Here is a 12,933-nt window from a genome sequence, read left to right on the forward strand (position 1 = left end):
CCGGTACCCTCCGGTCGTCCCTGGACTCAGCCAAGTCTCCTCGCGATGGGTGTGGGCAATTAATAAATTCTATGGGAAGTGAATTGGACATTTCCTGGCTTTTGAGCCTTTGTCTGATTGTTTCGGCAGGCGGGGGTAGGGGGTGGGGAGCAGGGGGTACGCCGGGGACGGGGAGGTGGACAAGAAAGGAGCTGGGGGACCCACTGAGCTGGCCTTTATTGCCTTTGCAATTGCTTTATGGCTACCCCATCCCGCGTGGTTTCCGCAAGGGCGGCCTCCTTGCAGAAGGGCTGGGTGCCCAGCGGTTTGGAGCACCTTGCGCCATCTGGGCTGCGCCAGAGGCAGGTTCAAGGGCGGAGAGGGTGGTCGGAACCCCTCGAAGGGTCAGAGGACTTTTGTAGCTCAGCCCAAGTGCTCCCCAGTGGGTGCTCAACTGGGAGAAGGGTTTATTAGCAGACAGTGGCGGGGGGGGGGGGGGGGGCGGTGGGGGTGGGGTGGGGAGACCTCTCAAAAGCTGGGGCGAGGGGAGCACCGGGACCCGCAACACTGCGTTTCAGTTGAGCTCTGTCGTGGCCGGAAGTGATGAAGACTTCGGATTCAAGGGCTTTTCCCGAATCAAGCTCTCCAGGCCACTAGGCAGTGAGGTACCCGGCCCTTTGCCCTGCTCGCACTCGGCGGGTACCAGTTGCCCAGTCCTCACCACTGGCGACCTGACTTGATGGGACCTGCGACCCGGCCCTGGGGCCTTGGGTGCCAGGAAGCAACGCTCAGGTCTCAGTTCTAAGAGTTTCTCCGAGGGTTCCCTCCGTTTCCCGCCCTTCTGAGCCGCAGCTGAATCCTCAGACTCCTCGAACATGTGTGAGGCTGAGAGTAGACAGATGAGTGCTTCTTGATAGTTTTTGATCCCTGTCCCATGAACATGGACTTCATGAGGATTCAAAACCAAACCAAAAAACCCAGAGGCCTGGGGTGTGAAGCCATCACTGGAACCTTGGGATTTGTTTATTCATTTGTTTTGGATACTCAAGAACTGGACTCATCCCATTTACACCTGACCTTAGTACTTAAAAACCTTGAAAAATTCTGCCTCTTTCGAAAAAAATCAGTAAGATTGACCTGTCATCAAATATTATCATTTGGTTATCATTTGTTATCCTGAGGGGTGGGCATTGTTGAATGGCCTTTGACCCACATTCAACTGTTAAGATTGGTAATTTCTTGCAAAATCCCTAATTGTCGTCTTTTAAAATATGTTCAGAAGGTCTAAACAGTAAGCAGAAACCCCCTTACCTGTTCACAGTTCATGTAACCACCCAATACTTCTTTATGTTGGCTCCAAGATGTATTTCTCCTCCTCCCTCATGCTTTACTCTTTAGAATGTTTTTGGATGGGGAATAAAGGAGAAGCAGAAGTTCTTTTATTTCTAATCTCAAATTTTGTGAGTAGTTTCCCCTCATTCCATACTCCTTCCAATATGTATACTTCAATATTTGAAGAAGCTGTTGAGATAAATCAAATACTGACACATTGACGGATTTACTTGTGTAAGCAATATGGTTGACATATGGCATTGTTATTTATGAATGACAGCATAAATTGTATTACAAAGTCTATTGCAATAACACTGCAGTTTATTGGAAAGCTGCTCGCCTGTCACCGGTATTCAGCCTCTCTGGCTGTAGTTTGCCTGGGAGCCCAAAGGATAACTGCCCTCAAAATAATTAAACACATTGATGTAAGCCATTGCCTTCTGTTTTGGGGGGTTAGTTTTGTTTTTGTTTTACAGCAGTAGAAACTCTCCCATCAGGAAAGGAGACAAAGTAAAGACAGTTCGTCCTCTCGTTTTGCAAAAGCACAACCACTGTCACCCAGAAATGTTGGCTTCTGTTTTTTTTTTTTTCTTTCTGAGTCCCTAATGACAAATATACAAACATTTGCATCTCTCACTAAACTGCTGGTGAACATATATTTTATAGAGAGAATTTTTATAAGCCCGGTTACAGAATAGTAAATTTTAACTGTAGAAAAGTTCTTTTAGCAGGCTAGAGAGGGCCTTATCCCCTGATACTCCCTGCTTCCACTAAAGCTCCCCCTTTTTAAAAATGGTATTTAAAAGTTACAACATTGGCTGAGATTTTCACAATTTCCCCTTCTTTTACATTACACTTCTCTAAACCTCGGACAAAGCTCTTTTGTTCTAGGTGGGTTTTACAGGGGAGGGGGTCCCCCACCACACATGTGGTCCTTCATGGGTCAGGGGTCGCCCAGCCCAGGAGTGACTGAGAGGCTGAATCAAAGGTGACCTGCAACTTAATATCCTGTTGATGATCTTGTTGAATTTATGAGTGTCTGTGATGCAGAGGACAGTGCTGAAATCCTGTGAAATCCCCCCACTTTTTTTTGGCCCAGTGTATATGGACAGTCAATTCCACATTTTTTCTCCCATCTCTTCCTCCATTTCCATCTTTTCCCTTAAGAGGAAAATTAGAAGGTTGAGTGGTGTGTTCACCCAGTGTTTCTGCTTTCCAATATAAAGATCCCTTTTGTTTGCTTGTTTGTTTTTGGCTTCTCCTGGCCAACAAGATGTACCTGAGCATGTGAGTACCCTGTGTGTGCCTCTGCATTGTTTGTAGGCATATGTACACAAAATACTCAGCATACGACAAAAGAAGCCAGTCACCCGTTTACAGAGGCCCACAAACTGCAACGAGGTGTTCAGTGAATGAGTGCCCGTGTGTTTGATGGGATTTACTGGTGTTCTTGTGTGTTTTTTTTGGTTTTGTTTTTGTTTGTTTGTTTGTTTGTTTTGAAGACAATCCGAATTCTCTACTACACTGCCATTCTCTCCACTTGATGGGGAAAGGGTTGCCAGCCCTGGGACCATCCATATACGGAGAAGCCCGGAGTCTCGCTGGCCTAGCCCTGTGCTGGCCCCAGGACATCTGAAAAGCTCAATTTTGGAAAACTTAGAAAGAGAGCAAACGTTTGCCCGATGGAGATGGTTAGGGGTCCCCGGGTTCTGACACCAACACGGCGGGCCCTTCTAGAAACCTGTTGAAAAACTGAATTTCACTCTCAGGGTGCGGAAGTCGGCTGGGTTTTTTTCCTTGGCCAAGGACCTCAAAGGTACTTTTGAGGCAATGACTCTGAAAGCCTTTGCAGGTTTTTTTTCTTTTTTCTTTCTCTCTATCCCTTGCTTTCTTGATCTCTCTCTCTCTCTCTCTTCCCCCTCTCCTTCCCTTAAAAACAAAAACAAAAACTGTGTCTTGAAGCGAAGGAGTTCCGCGGTTTGTGGAGAAATAAAGCACTTCTAAGAGGAGACGGCGACGTGACTTTGAACTTGGCTCAGCTCCTGCGTGTCCTGCAGAGAGAGAGAGGTGAACTGGAGCCGGGAACGAAGAGCCAGGAGCGCCCAGGCCGCCGGGTCCCCAGCGGGGATCAGCCGTCCGTCCCACCGCTCGGCCGCGCGGCCCCTGGATCCTGGGCCCGCGAGCGCCCAGCGGCTTCGGCCCGCAACGGGCGCCGAGAAGGGGGAATCCAAGCGAAAGGAGAGAACGGGGCGGGGAGGAGGGGACAGAGGAGGGCGGCAGGGGCGAGTCCGTGGGAAGGAAGGAAAACTTGGAGAAGTCTGATGGTTTGGAAGAAGAAGAGTGAGGTTTGCGGACATGCAGGATTGTTATTCTCACGACCATTATTTCTAAGAAAATATTTTCTTTGGGAAATACTTTCGGGGTAAGCTTTGCCAATTCTCCCCCCTCCTACCCCTCCATACAAATTGATGAATACAAGAAACAAGTGTGAAAGGCTGTGCCTTGGGCAGATTCACTGTATCAGGGCAGCCCTTCTGCCTGGCGTATTTCTCTCTCTCTTTCTCTCTCCCTGGTCCCTTTCTGCCTCGAGGGGCAGTTTGACATTTGCCTTCCCCTCCCCCCTGACAGAGGGAAAGGTGTGCGCAGAGGAGGAACATTTCCTTCTTTCAGAAAAGTCGAGAAGCCCCAGCTTCCGAGCAAAATCCCGGGCTTTCTGACAAGATGCCCGGGCTTTCCTCCTCCTCGCCCCCAGCCCCGGGGCAGGGGCAGGGAAGGCGGGCAGCGGGAGGGCACCGGGCCCCTTGTGCGCGGGGCTGCGGTCAGCTCGGATCTTTTAGGGACCCGCTCAAGCCGGGAGAGGCTGCGTTGTGCGAGCGCAAGGGCCGGGTTCTGCTCCAGATCGCCTGCTGGAGTTCTCTTCCCGCGTTTTCTTTTCTTTTTTTTTGATGGCCTTAATTTCAACTTGAAAATTTGAAATGCGTGTTGATTATTTTCTTCCTTGAATTTTATTTCAACTCCCAGAGATTTTTATTTTTAAAAGCAGTTCTCTCTGCTAGCTAGGCGAAGAAAGGCGCTGGCCTCGGGCCTTCCATTCGCACCTCCGCAGCCTCCGCGGCCCGTCGCTTCCTCTCCGGTTACCTCCAGAGCGCGAGCTTTCGGCCTCGGGACGGGAAACGTCCTCAGCGGTCAACCGGGGACCTGGGACCCAGAGAGCAGCCTCGGGCCCCGCCATCGGCTAGAGCGGAGGGCTGCGGGGGTGGGGGTTCTCGCTTCTGGAGAATGATTTATAAATATCTTCTAGGTTTGAGCCCTACCAGTCTGGAGATTTCTTTTCCCGGGACTCTGATGAGCCTGACCCTCGGCCGAACTCCAGCCTGAGCCTGGCTTGGCCGGGCGCCTCCGGCGTCCCCACACCTCCCACCCTACAGTGGCAGAGGCCCGGACTTCTGGGCACCCACCCCGAGGGTGACACTGTCTTTAAACCGCTTCCAAACAATCCCCTCCCTCGCGGGGGCCGCTGCCCAGTGTTTACAGCCTTAATCAGAGAGGGACGTGAGCGGCGGGAGGAGTGGAGCGCGCCGAGCGCCGGGTGGGGGCCGCGGCCGGGGAGGGGGCCGCGGCCGGGGAGGGGGCGGCGTTTGGGTGAGTGTCCAGAAGGGTGGGAGGGAAGGGCACGTCTGTTTTTTCTAGCCACCCCCCTCCCCATCCTGCACCTGTGTGTTCACTACCCCAGGACAAGTCGACAAAAGTGTGTGTTGGGGAGGTGGGCGAGGATCAGGAGCGTGCCAACACGTCCGGAGATCTGCCCCTGAGCCGCGCGCCCCCCGGCGCCCTCCAGGCGGGGCACTGGGGCTGTAGCCTCCCGGCGCACAGAACCTCCCACCTCGCGGGCCCGGTCGCTAGCCACGTTCTCGAGCAACCAGAGGTGCCCGCTTTCGGTCCCCGGAGAAACGGTGGCTTCTACGGGAGGGCGTGGGCGCAGAGTACGCAACCAAGGGCACTGTGACCCCACCCCACCCCCGCGGCCCAGACCCTCGCTCGGCCGGCCACCGGGCTCGGGGGAGCGCCTCAGCCCGCAGGACGAGGAGCCGTCGCGCCCAGGCGCACGGGGATGCTGAGGGAGAGGCCGGCGGACCCGGAGGGCTGCCACCATCCGCGGCGGCTGGGGCCGCGGGGAGCTGCTGCGGCGCTCGGGCGGAGGGGGCGGGCCGGCCTCGGGGCGGGGGCGCTGGATTGACGGCGCGGCAGCGACCAATGGTGGCGCCGGGCGAGTGGGAGGGCGGGGCTGGAGCCGCCGCTAAAGGGGCGGTGTGAGCAGGAGGCCGGTCCGGGAGCGAGAAGGAGGGAGGCTGGGGCGGGAGACGCGGGGGCGAGGGGGAGGGGAGAGGAAAAGGAGGAGACAAAAAAATAAAAAAATAAAAGGCTGCGGCTTTGGCTGCGCCCCGTGAAATAAACAGAGGCGGAGGCGGTGGCGGTGGTGGTGGCGGTGGCGGTCGGAGCCCACCGCAGCCCAAAGCAGGGACACGCACTTCGCCCTCCGCTTGGGCACTTGCTCCGAACTCCGCTCGGTCCTGGCGGGTGCGGCCGCCCCTCCAGGCCCGGGATTCCCGGGCCGATAGGAGAGAGAGAGGGAGGGAGCGAGCGAGCTGGAGAATACTTTTTTTTTTTTTTGGTATTGTTATTGTTTTTGAGTCCAGCCTCCCCCTCCTCCCCTCCTTCGCCTTCTCCCCTCCCACAGCCCCCCTTCTCCCCCGCCTCCTTCTCCCGCACAACTTAAAGAAAGACGGAGCAGCGCGGCAGCCTCCTTCATCTGGGGGAATCCGGGGCCGCTCGCGAGTTTACTACGTGAGGCGCAGCCAATGCCAAGCGCGGAGGACGCGGAGGGCTAAACACCGCGGCCGCCGAGCCAAACAATACCCGCCGCGCGCGGGGCGGCGCGGGCAGGGCCGCGGGGGAGGGAGCGGCCGAGCGAGCGCGCCGTGGAGAGGGCGCCCGGCCTCCGTCCGCCGCCCCCAGCACCCCCGCCGCGGCCGGGTGGAGCCGCGGGCCCCGCCGGGCTGGGCCGCCGAATCGCCGAGGGCTCCGCGGTCCCCGCCTCGCCCGCCTGCCCGTGCCGCGCGCGGCTGGCGCGCTCGGGCACCTTGGCCCTGCTGCGGCGGTGATCGCATTCTGCAGGCGCCGCTTGGCGCTGCCGGGCCCCGGGACCGCGGGGCGGGCGGGCGAGCGAGCGAGTGCGTGCGTGCGCGCGCGAGTGCGCGCAGGGGTGGGGGCCGCGGCGCTGCGCTCGCCCCCCGCCGACCCCCCTCTCCGCTCGGTTCCCCACGCCTCCCTCCTGCTCCCTCCTCCCGCCCGCCCTCCCCTGCCCTGCCCGCCCGCCCCCGCCGCAGCTCCTTTAATACACTTTGGTTCTCCGCCTGGCTTTGGACTCTTCTCCACCACCTCCTCCTCCTCCTCCCGCGCATCCTCCGCCGCCGCCGCCGCCTCCTCCTCCTCTTCCTCTCCGCGCCTTCGCTCCGCGTCCGGCCGCCCGAGGCACATCCAGGCGGCGGCGGAGGCGGCGGGCGCAGGAGCGCCGCTCGCGGGACTGAAGCCGCCGCCACCACCGCCGCCGCCGCCTGCGCTTGGAGCCGGGCGGCCGCTGGACGCAGCCCCGCGAGCGGGGCGGGAGTGGGAGCCGAGGAAGCGCGGGGTTCGTCGGGGCCGGCGGGGCGGGCGGGCGCGCTGGCCATGCTCCTGGACGCGGGGCCGCAGTTCCCGGCCATCGGGGTGGGCAGCTTCGCGCGCCACCATCACCACTCGGCTGCGGCGGCGGCCGCCGCGGCCGCGGAGATGCAAGACCGCGAACTGAGCCTGGCGGCGGCGCAGAACGGCTTCGTGGACTCAGCGGCTGCTCACATGGGCGCCTTCAAGCTCAACCCGGGGGCGCACGAGTTGTCCCCGGGCCAGAGCTCGGCGTTCACGTCGCAGGGCCCCGGCGCCTACCCCGGGTCTGCAGCGGCCGCCGCGGCAGCCGCCGCGCTCGGGCCGCACGCCGCGCATGTCGGCTCCTACTCCGGGCCACCCTTTAACTCCACCCGGGACTTCCTGTTCCGCAGCCGCGGCTTTGGCGACTCGGCGCCCGGCGGCGGGCAGCACGGGCTGTTCGGGCCGGGGGCCGGCGGCCTGCACCACGCGCACTCGGACGCGCAGGGCCACCTCCTCTTCCCCGGCCTCCCGGAGCAGCACGGGCCGCACGGCTCGCAGAATGTGCTCAACGGGCAGATGCGCCTCGGGCTGCCCGGCGAGGTGTTCGGGCGCTCGGAGCAGTACCGCCAGGTGGCCAGCCCGCGGACCGACCCCTACTCGGCGGCGCAGCTCCACAACCAGTACGGCCCCATGAATATGAACATGGGGATGAACATGGCAGCGGCCGCGGCCCACCATCACCACCACCACCATCACCCTGGTGCCTTTTTCCGCTACATGCGGCAGCAGTGCATCAAGCAAGAGCTCATCTGCAAGTGGATCGACCCCGAGCAGCTGAGTAACCCGAAGAAGAGCTGCAACAAAACTTTCAGCACCATGCACGAGCTGGTGACCCACGTCTCGGTGGAGCACGTCGGCGGCCCGGAGCAGAGCAACCACGTCTGCTTCTGGGAGGAGTGTCCGCGCGAGGGCAAACCTTTCAAGGCCAAATACAAACTGGTCAACCACATCCGCGTGCACACCGGCGAGAAGCCTTTCCCCTGCCCCTTCCCGGGCTGCGGCAAGGTCTTCGCGCGCTCTGAGAACCTAAAGATCCACAAAAGGACCCACACAGGTAACCGCGTGGGTCGGGTCGGGGTCGGGGCGCAGAAGGGAGAGAAGCCGTGGTTAGCTGGCGGGGAGAAACGCGCCGACCGCCATCCGCTGCCCTGGAACGGGAGATGTTTTCGTGTGTGCGAGAGAGAGCCAGCGGCTTGTTGTTGTTGGCGAATGAAAGAATATTATTATTGGGCTGGGTTTTTTCCATGTGCGGAAATTGAGTTTTAAATGATCGAGGTAACATCAAATGCATGCTTCGGGTGATGCAACTGCTTCGTTGGCTCAGCTTCGGTGAATAATTTCCGTCCTAAACAGAACGCAGAAAATAAAAGTAGCCTCCAACTCGGTGCCCGGGAATCGAGTCTAGAGAGGATTTTGCCAGCTTGTCTGAATGTGCTTTTCTGCTCCGGGTGTGCGTCTGCGTTTTGAGTGGCTTATGTGTTTTTCCACTTTTTTTTTTTTTTTTCTTTTTTTACTACGGGCCCAGACGTCCTTACCCGGACTGTTTCCCATTAAAAAATGAGTCTGGTGTGAGCCGAAGCTGTAAAGCGTTTCTCGTTTTTAAAGTGTTTTTAAAGCCCATCTCGAGGTGGGTCGCGGAGCTTTACGGTGGGTTCGCAGCAGTCTGTGAAATTCTCTTAAGGGGCACCAGAGGGTTTGCGATTCCAAACTTGGACCGACAGCCGGGTCAACGAAAGCCCGGGGCGGCGCGGCCCCGCGGGGCAATCGCGTGAGAAGAGAGCGCCGAGAAAGAACGCGCCTCTCGCCTCATAGATTATTCATCTATGACCAGGTCCCAGCCAAAATCGTGCCAGACGATTTCCTAAAAGAAAGCCAAATGTTTTAGCAACTTCCCCCGTCAATATTTACTCCGAAGTGGGGGTGCGCCAGCGGCCTATTGTTCTCTTCCGGGAAGGGAGGCAGCCGAGGTGCGAGACAAGCTTTTAACAAGGTTTAAAATTTGAGAAATTTATTTGCATGAAATGCTCGCTTTCGAGTCCTGCGTCTGAGCGGATGTCTTTAAGAAACAATTTAGGTGCTAATGGAATTTAACGTTAAATGATCCCCTCTCCAAGTGGAACAATGTTGGAGTTTTCACACCTCTAAATGACTCCAAGCATTTGGAATTCTGGCAACAGAATGCGGGGACCGCCAGAAAATTTAAACAGGGAGTTTCTGAAAGCCTTGGCTGATCCCCCCACCCCCACGGCCCAGCCTGCGCCTCTCTGCAATCTCTCTCAAGTGCTGCCTTATCTCATATTTCTCTCTTCCCCCAAGTTGTCTTCAAAAGGCTGGGAGTGCACCGAGAATTTTGGTTAATTCAATCTGCAGAATTTTGGATGGGAAAAAAAAAAAAATGCTGGCTCAGTCGCTATCCACAGTACGGTCCCCAAACAACACACAGCATCTCCAAATGTAATTGCCTACTGGCCCCAGAGAGAAGCCGACAGCAGCCTGTGTGATTCTGATAATGCCCCAAATATTTTGTCATAATAACAGCTTCTCCATGGCGAGACCAACTTGTTAGAAGCCGCGAGTCCAAGAAGCCCTGTAAGAAAGGCAGTTAGGCAGGGCTGGGGGGTGGGGTGGGGGCTACCCCAACTTGATCAGAGATGTGAGGAAACGCGAGTCAGCCTAGAAGAAAAGTAAAATAGGAAGTAAAAGCGCGGCGGTCAGGTGGGAAGGCGCAAGGGAGCCCCAGGCCCTTGTCGCCCCTCTTTTCTCCTCCCGGAGGCCTGGTCCCCTTCAAGGCCAAGGGGTGGGGTGGAAGGTAGGGGTTCCCGGGGGCGCGGGGGCTGGTGGTGGTGGTCTCCGGGCGCGCCGGCAGCCAGCGCGCGTGTTCGTGTCCACAGGGGAGAAGCCCTTCCAGTGTGAGTTCGAGGGCTGTGACCGGCGCTTCGCCAACAGCAGCGACAGGAAGAAGCACATGCACGTGCACACCTCGGATAAGCCCTATCTGTGCAAGATGTGTGACAAGTCGTACACGCACCCCAGCTCTCTGCGGAAACACATGAAGGTACCGCCGGGCAGGCGCGAGGAGGGCGAGGCGGCCGGGCTCAACCGCCGGCCCCGGGGTGGTGGGGGAAAGCCGAGTGTCCCGGCCGGGCCCCCAGGGGGATAGGTGGGGGGACACTTCTGGGGATGGGGGGGCACTTCTGGTGGTGGGGGAGGCCCGGCCCCACAGCAGCTGCACTCACACCCAGTCCCCTTTGGTCTCCCCTCCCGGCTTTTGTCTTGCAGGTCCATGAGTCCTCCCCGCAGGGCTCCGAGTCGTCCCCGGCCGCCAGCTCCGGCTACGAGTCGTCCACGCCCCCGGGGCTGGTGTCGCCCAGCGCCGAGCCCCAGAGCAGTTCCACTCTCTCCCCGGCGGCGGCAGCGGCTGCAGCAGCGGCTGCGGCGGCGGCGGCCGTGTCCGCGGTGCACCGGAGTGGAGGCGCGGGCGGCAGCTCTGGTGGAGGCGGCGGGGGAGGCGGCGGCGGCGGGGCGGGCGGGGGCGGCGGCGGCGGCAGCTCCGGCGGGGGCAGCGGGACAGCCGGGGGCCACGGCGGCCTGTCCTCCAACTTCAATGAATGGTACGTGTGAGAGGCCGGGGCGGGGCTGCCTCGGTCCCTCTACTGGTAACAGCGCCGAGAGCACCCCGGTGATCGGTGTTAAAATTCCCAATCTGATTTTTATGATGATGAAAATGATTTTACCAGCAGAAGGATTTTTAAAAGTTCTTGTTGTTGTTGTTGGTTTTTTTTTTTTTTTTTTAAATAATCTAGGCATGAAAAGCAATGATATCCCTTCCGGAATCTTTAAAGCTAAAAATATAAAATAAATAAAAAATAAAAAATCATTTTAAAAAACCCATAAAAATATTGACCCAAACCTCCCCTTTGCCTCCCTCCACGCCCCTTTCCCTCCCCATGCCTTTCCCAGTCTTCTGACAAACTGTACATAGCGGACTCCTCTCTTCTCCGAGGTGGTTTTAATGGCTTCTTGGTGTATAGAAGTTTGTCCATTTGTAATTCTCCGGGATTTTGTTCCTCCTGCCTCTCTCCCCTTCCCTTCCCCAAGCGATGGGCTTCTTTCTTTTTCTCTTTTTAATTTCCCCGGTTTCTTTTTAAGTAATGTGGAAGAAAATGGTTTCTTTTGTATTGTGGTATTGAATATTGTGTTCCTTTTTATGAGGCAACTTGATTGTAAACTTCATGCAACTATAGACTGGAAAAAAAAAAAAAAGCCGTGCCAAAGTCTCCCTTCTGTTTCTTCAACATGCAGATCCACAGCACTCACATCCACATCACCGCCACCAACGCTTGTGAATGTATTTTTCTGTTAGCTGGGTTTACATGTGATGTTTTAGTGCTTTTGCAAGTTCAATTTGTTAGTTCCTGTATGAAAGATTGTGGGGAGGGGGGGAAGTAAACGTCGTGCCGTTAGCTTTTTCCGTAATAACACCCTTCCTTCTGTAAATACCCGTTACCATATTTATCCATTTGTAATTAAATTATGGTATTAACTTGCTACAGAGGAAACAATATTTATAAAGAATGTTTCTTAACTATAAATATGTACAATTGTGGGCATAAACTGTTTCAGATTTTTTTATTTGAAGGTTTTAAGTGGTTTGATCATTTCTTGTGATATGTTTTGAGAGTAATGCATACAGAAATATAATAAAATGTGTTGAAACTGCACGAACATACTTTTTTTTTTCCTAGCAAAGTTACTCAAGGAAATGGGCAGGAGTAAGCAGAGGGCTGATAGGGGTCTGGGTCAGCTGCCTCATTGAATGGGAGGCACCACCTCGAATTCAGGGGGAAGGTGTATGCCTAGAAACTGGGCCAAACTGCCTCTCTGGCAGAAAGTCTCCAAATTATTTTGTATGTCCTTTGTTTCTGTAGCTGAGAGTGAATTACATTTTTGGACAGCCACTGCAAGGACCCGCCTGCAGGAACCTTCCGAGCTTCTAATGGCTCCATTATCTGAGGCGGTGCCTTTCTTTCGGCTGTTTGGACTGGACTGAAGAGCACTAACCATTTCCTTATTCTTTGTTTCCTCTCTTCCCTGCCCCCTTTCCTCTCCCTCCCTCTGAAAAGCGGAGGTACAGTTATTTTTAATTGCAGGTTTAAAACTGAGCTGAGTCCTTTGTTTTTGAACTTGGTTCAATGATGATAGTTTAAGGGCCCCTTTCTACTAAAAGTTTTTTTTTTTTTTTCCTTCCTTGAAATTTTAAACAGCTTGCTCAAGGCATCCTGCTTATCTGCCCAGCTACTGCTCACCCATAAGTGCGATGTTCAAGGGAGGAAGGTGACAAATAGACTACACTTTGATTTAGGAAAACCACCAACCATCGGCCCCCAATAAAAGAGAACCTCTTCAAGAATTCCGTGAAGTCAAATAGAATAAGCTGCAGAGACTGAAACGGCCAGGTGGAAATGAGTGAGGCAACAGGACCAACCACCAGCTTTTCTCTAAGGTTTGCAGCCTCACTCCCCTCCCCTGAAAGAGTTTCACAAGAGTTTTCAAACAAGATGCTCTAAGGGAGAAGGCAAAAATAACATTCAGAGTCAAAGGGTAGGAGTGGGGTCATTTCTTTTTTGAAATCCCTGAGGCTTCAGGACATTTCCATCTTCCTGGGGATCCGTGTTGCTCAGAGAGACCCTGGCAGGCCCGGAGTCACCACCCAGTGGTGAAAAGGTTTGGTTGCCAGGGGGGCGACACCCCCAGAGGATCCCCCAGCGGCGCGCAGGGCTCTGCTGGCTGAAGCTGATGGTGATGGGCGGGTGGCTGTGGCCGCTGGCGCTCCTCTCCCGCTCTGGCCCTGGGCTGAGCCGCAGGGACAGGCAGGGG

The 12,933-nt window shown here is 56.2% G+C and overlaps 2 protein-coding genes across 2 annotated transcripts; one reads left to right on the plus strand and one right to left on the minus strand.

Moving 5' to 3' along the window:
• Nucleotides 1-5,035: 5,035 nt before the first annotated feature.
• On the minus strand, nt 5,036-7,040 carry LOC113902128 (translation initiation factor IF-2-like). The gene is made up of 3 exons (XM_027557083.1): nt 6,818-7,040; nt 6,154-6,701; nt 5,036-5,608 (listed from the first exon to the last, which is right to left on the minus strand). The coding sequence occupies exons 1-3, from the start codon at nt 7,038-7,040 to the stop codon at nt 5,036-5,038; spliced, it is 1,344 nt and encodes a 447-aa protein (XP_027412884.1).
• Nucleotides 6,683-11,777, plus strand: ZIC2 (Zic family member 2). The gene is made up of 3 exons (XM_027557898.1): nt 6,683-8,110; nt 9,948-10,111; nt 10,336-11,777. Exons 1-3 carry the CDS (start codon nt 7,039-7,041, stop codon nt 10,675-10,677), a joined length of 1,578 nt encoding a protein of 525 aa, XP_027413699.1. The 5' UTR covers nt 6,683-7,038; the 3' UTR covers nt 10,678-11,777.
• Nucleotides 11,778-12,933: the final 1,156 nt, after the last annotated feature.

Source organism: Bos indicus x Bos taurus, chromosome 12 (genome assembly GCF_003369695.1).
Source record: "Bos indicus x Bos taurus breed Angus x Brahman F1 hybrid chromosome 12, Bos_hybrid_MaternalHap_v2.0, whole genome shotgun sequence".
NCBI classification, from domain to species: Eukaryota; Metazoa; Chordata; class Mammalia; order Artiodactyla; family Bovidae; genus Bos; species Bos indicus x Bos taurus.

Bases quoted from the DNA above. Each gene is read 5' to 3' on its own strand.
- LOC113902128 (XM_027557083.1), bottom strand. From the start codon at position 7,040: ATGGCCAGCGCGCCCGCCCGCCCCGCCGGCCCCGACGAACCCCGCGCT. The intron at 6,702-6,817 runs GCGCGGAGAGGA...AGTGTATTAAAG, and splicing joins CGGCCGGACGCGGAGCGAAG to GAGCTGCGGCGGGGGCGGGC. The intron at 5,609-6,153 runs GTAAACTCGCGA...CCGCCCCTTTAG, and splicing joins CATTGGCTGCGCCTCACGTA to CGGCGGCTCCAGCCCCGCCC.
- ZIC2 (XM_027557898.1), top strand. From the start codon at position 7,039: ATGCTCCTGGACGCGGGGCCGCAGTTCCCGGCCATCGGGGTGGGCAGC. The intron at 8,111-9,947 runs GTAACCGCGTGG...TCGTGTCCACAG, and splicing joins CCACAAAAGGACCCACACAG to GGGAGAAGCCCTTCCAGTGT. The intron at 10,112-10,335 runs GTACCGCCGGGC...TTTGTCTTGCAG, and splicing joins CTCTGCGGAAACACATGAAG to GTCCATGAGTCCTCCCCGCA.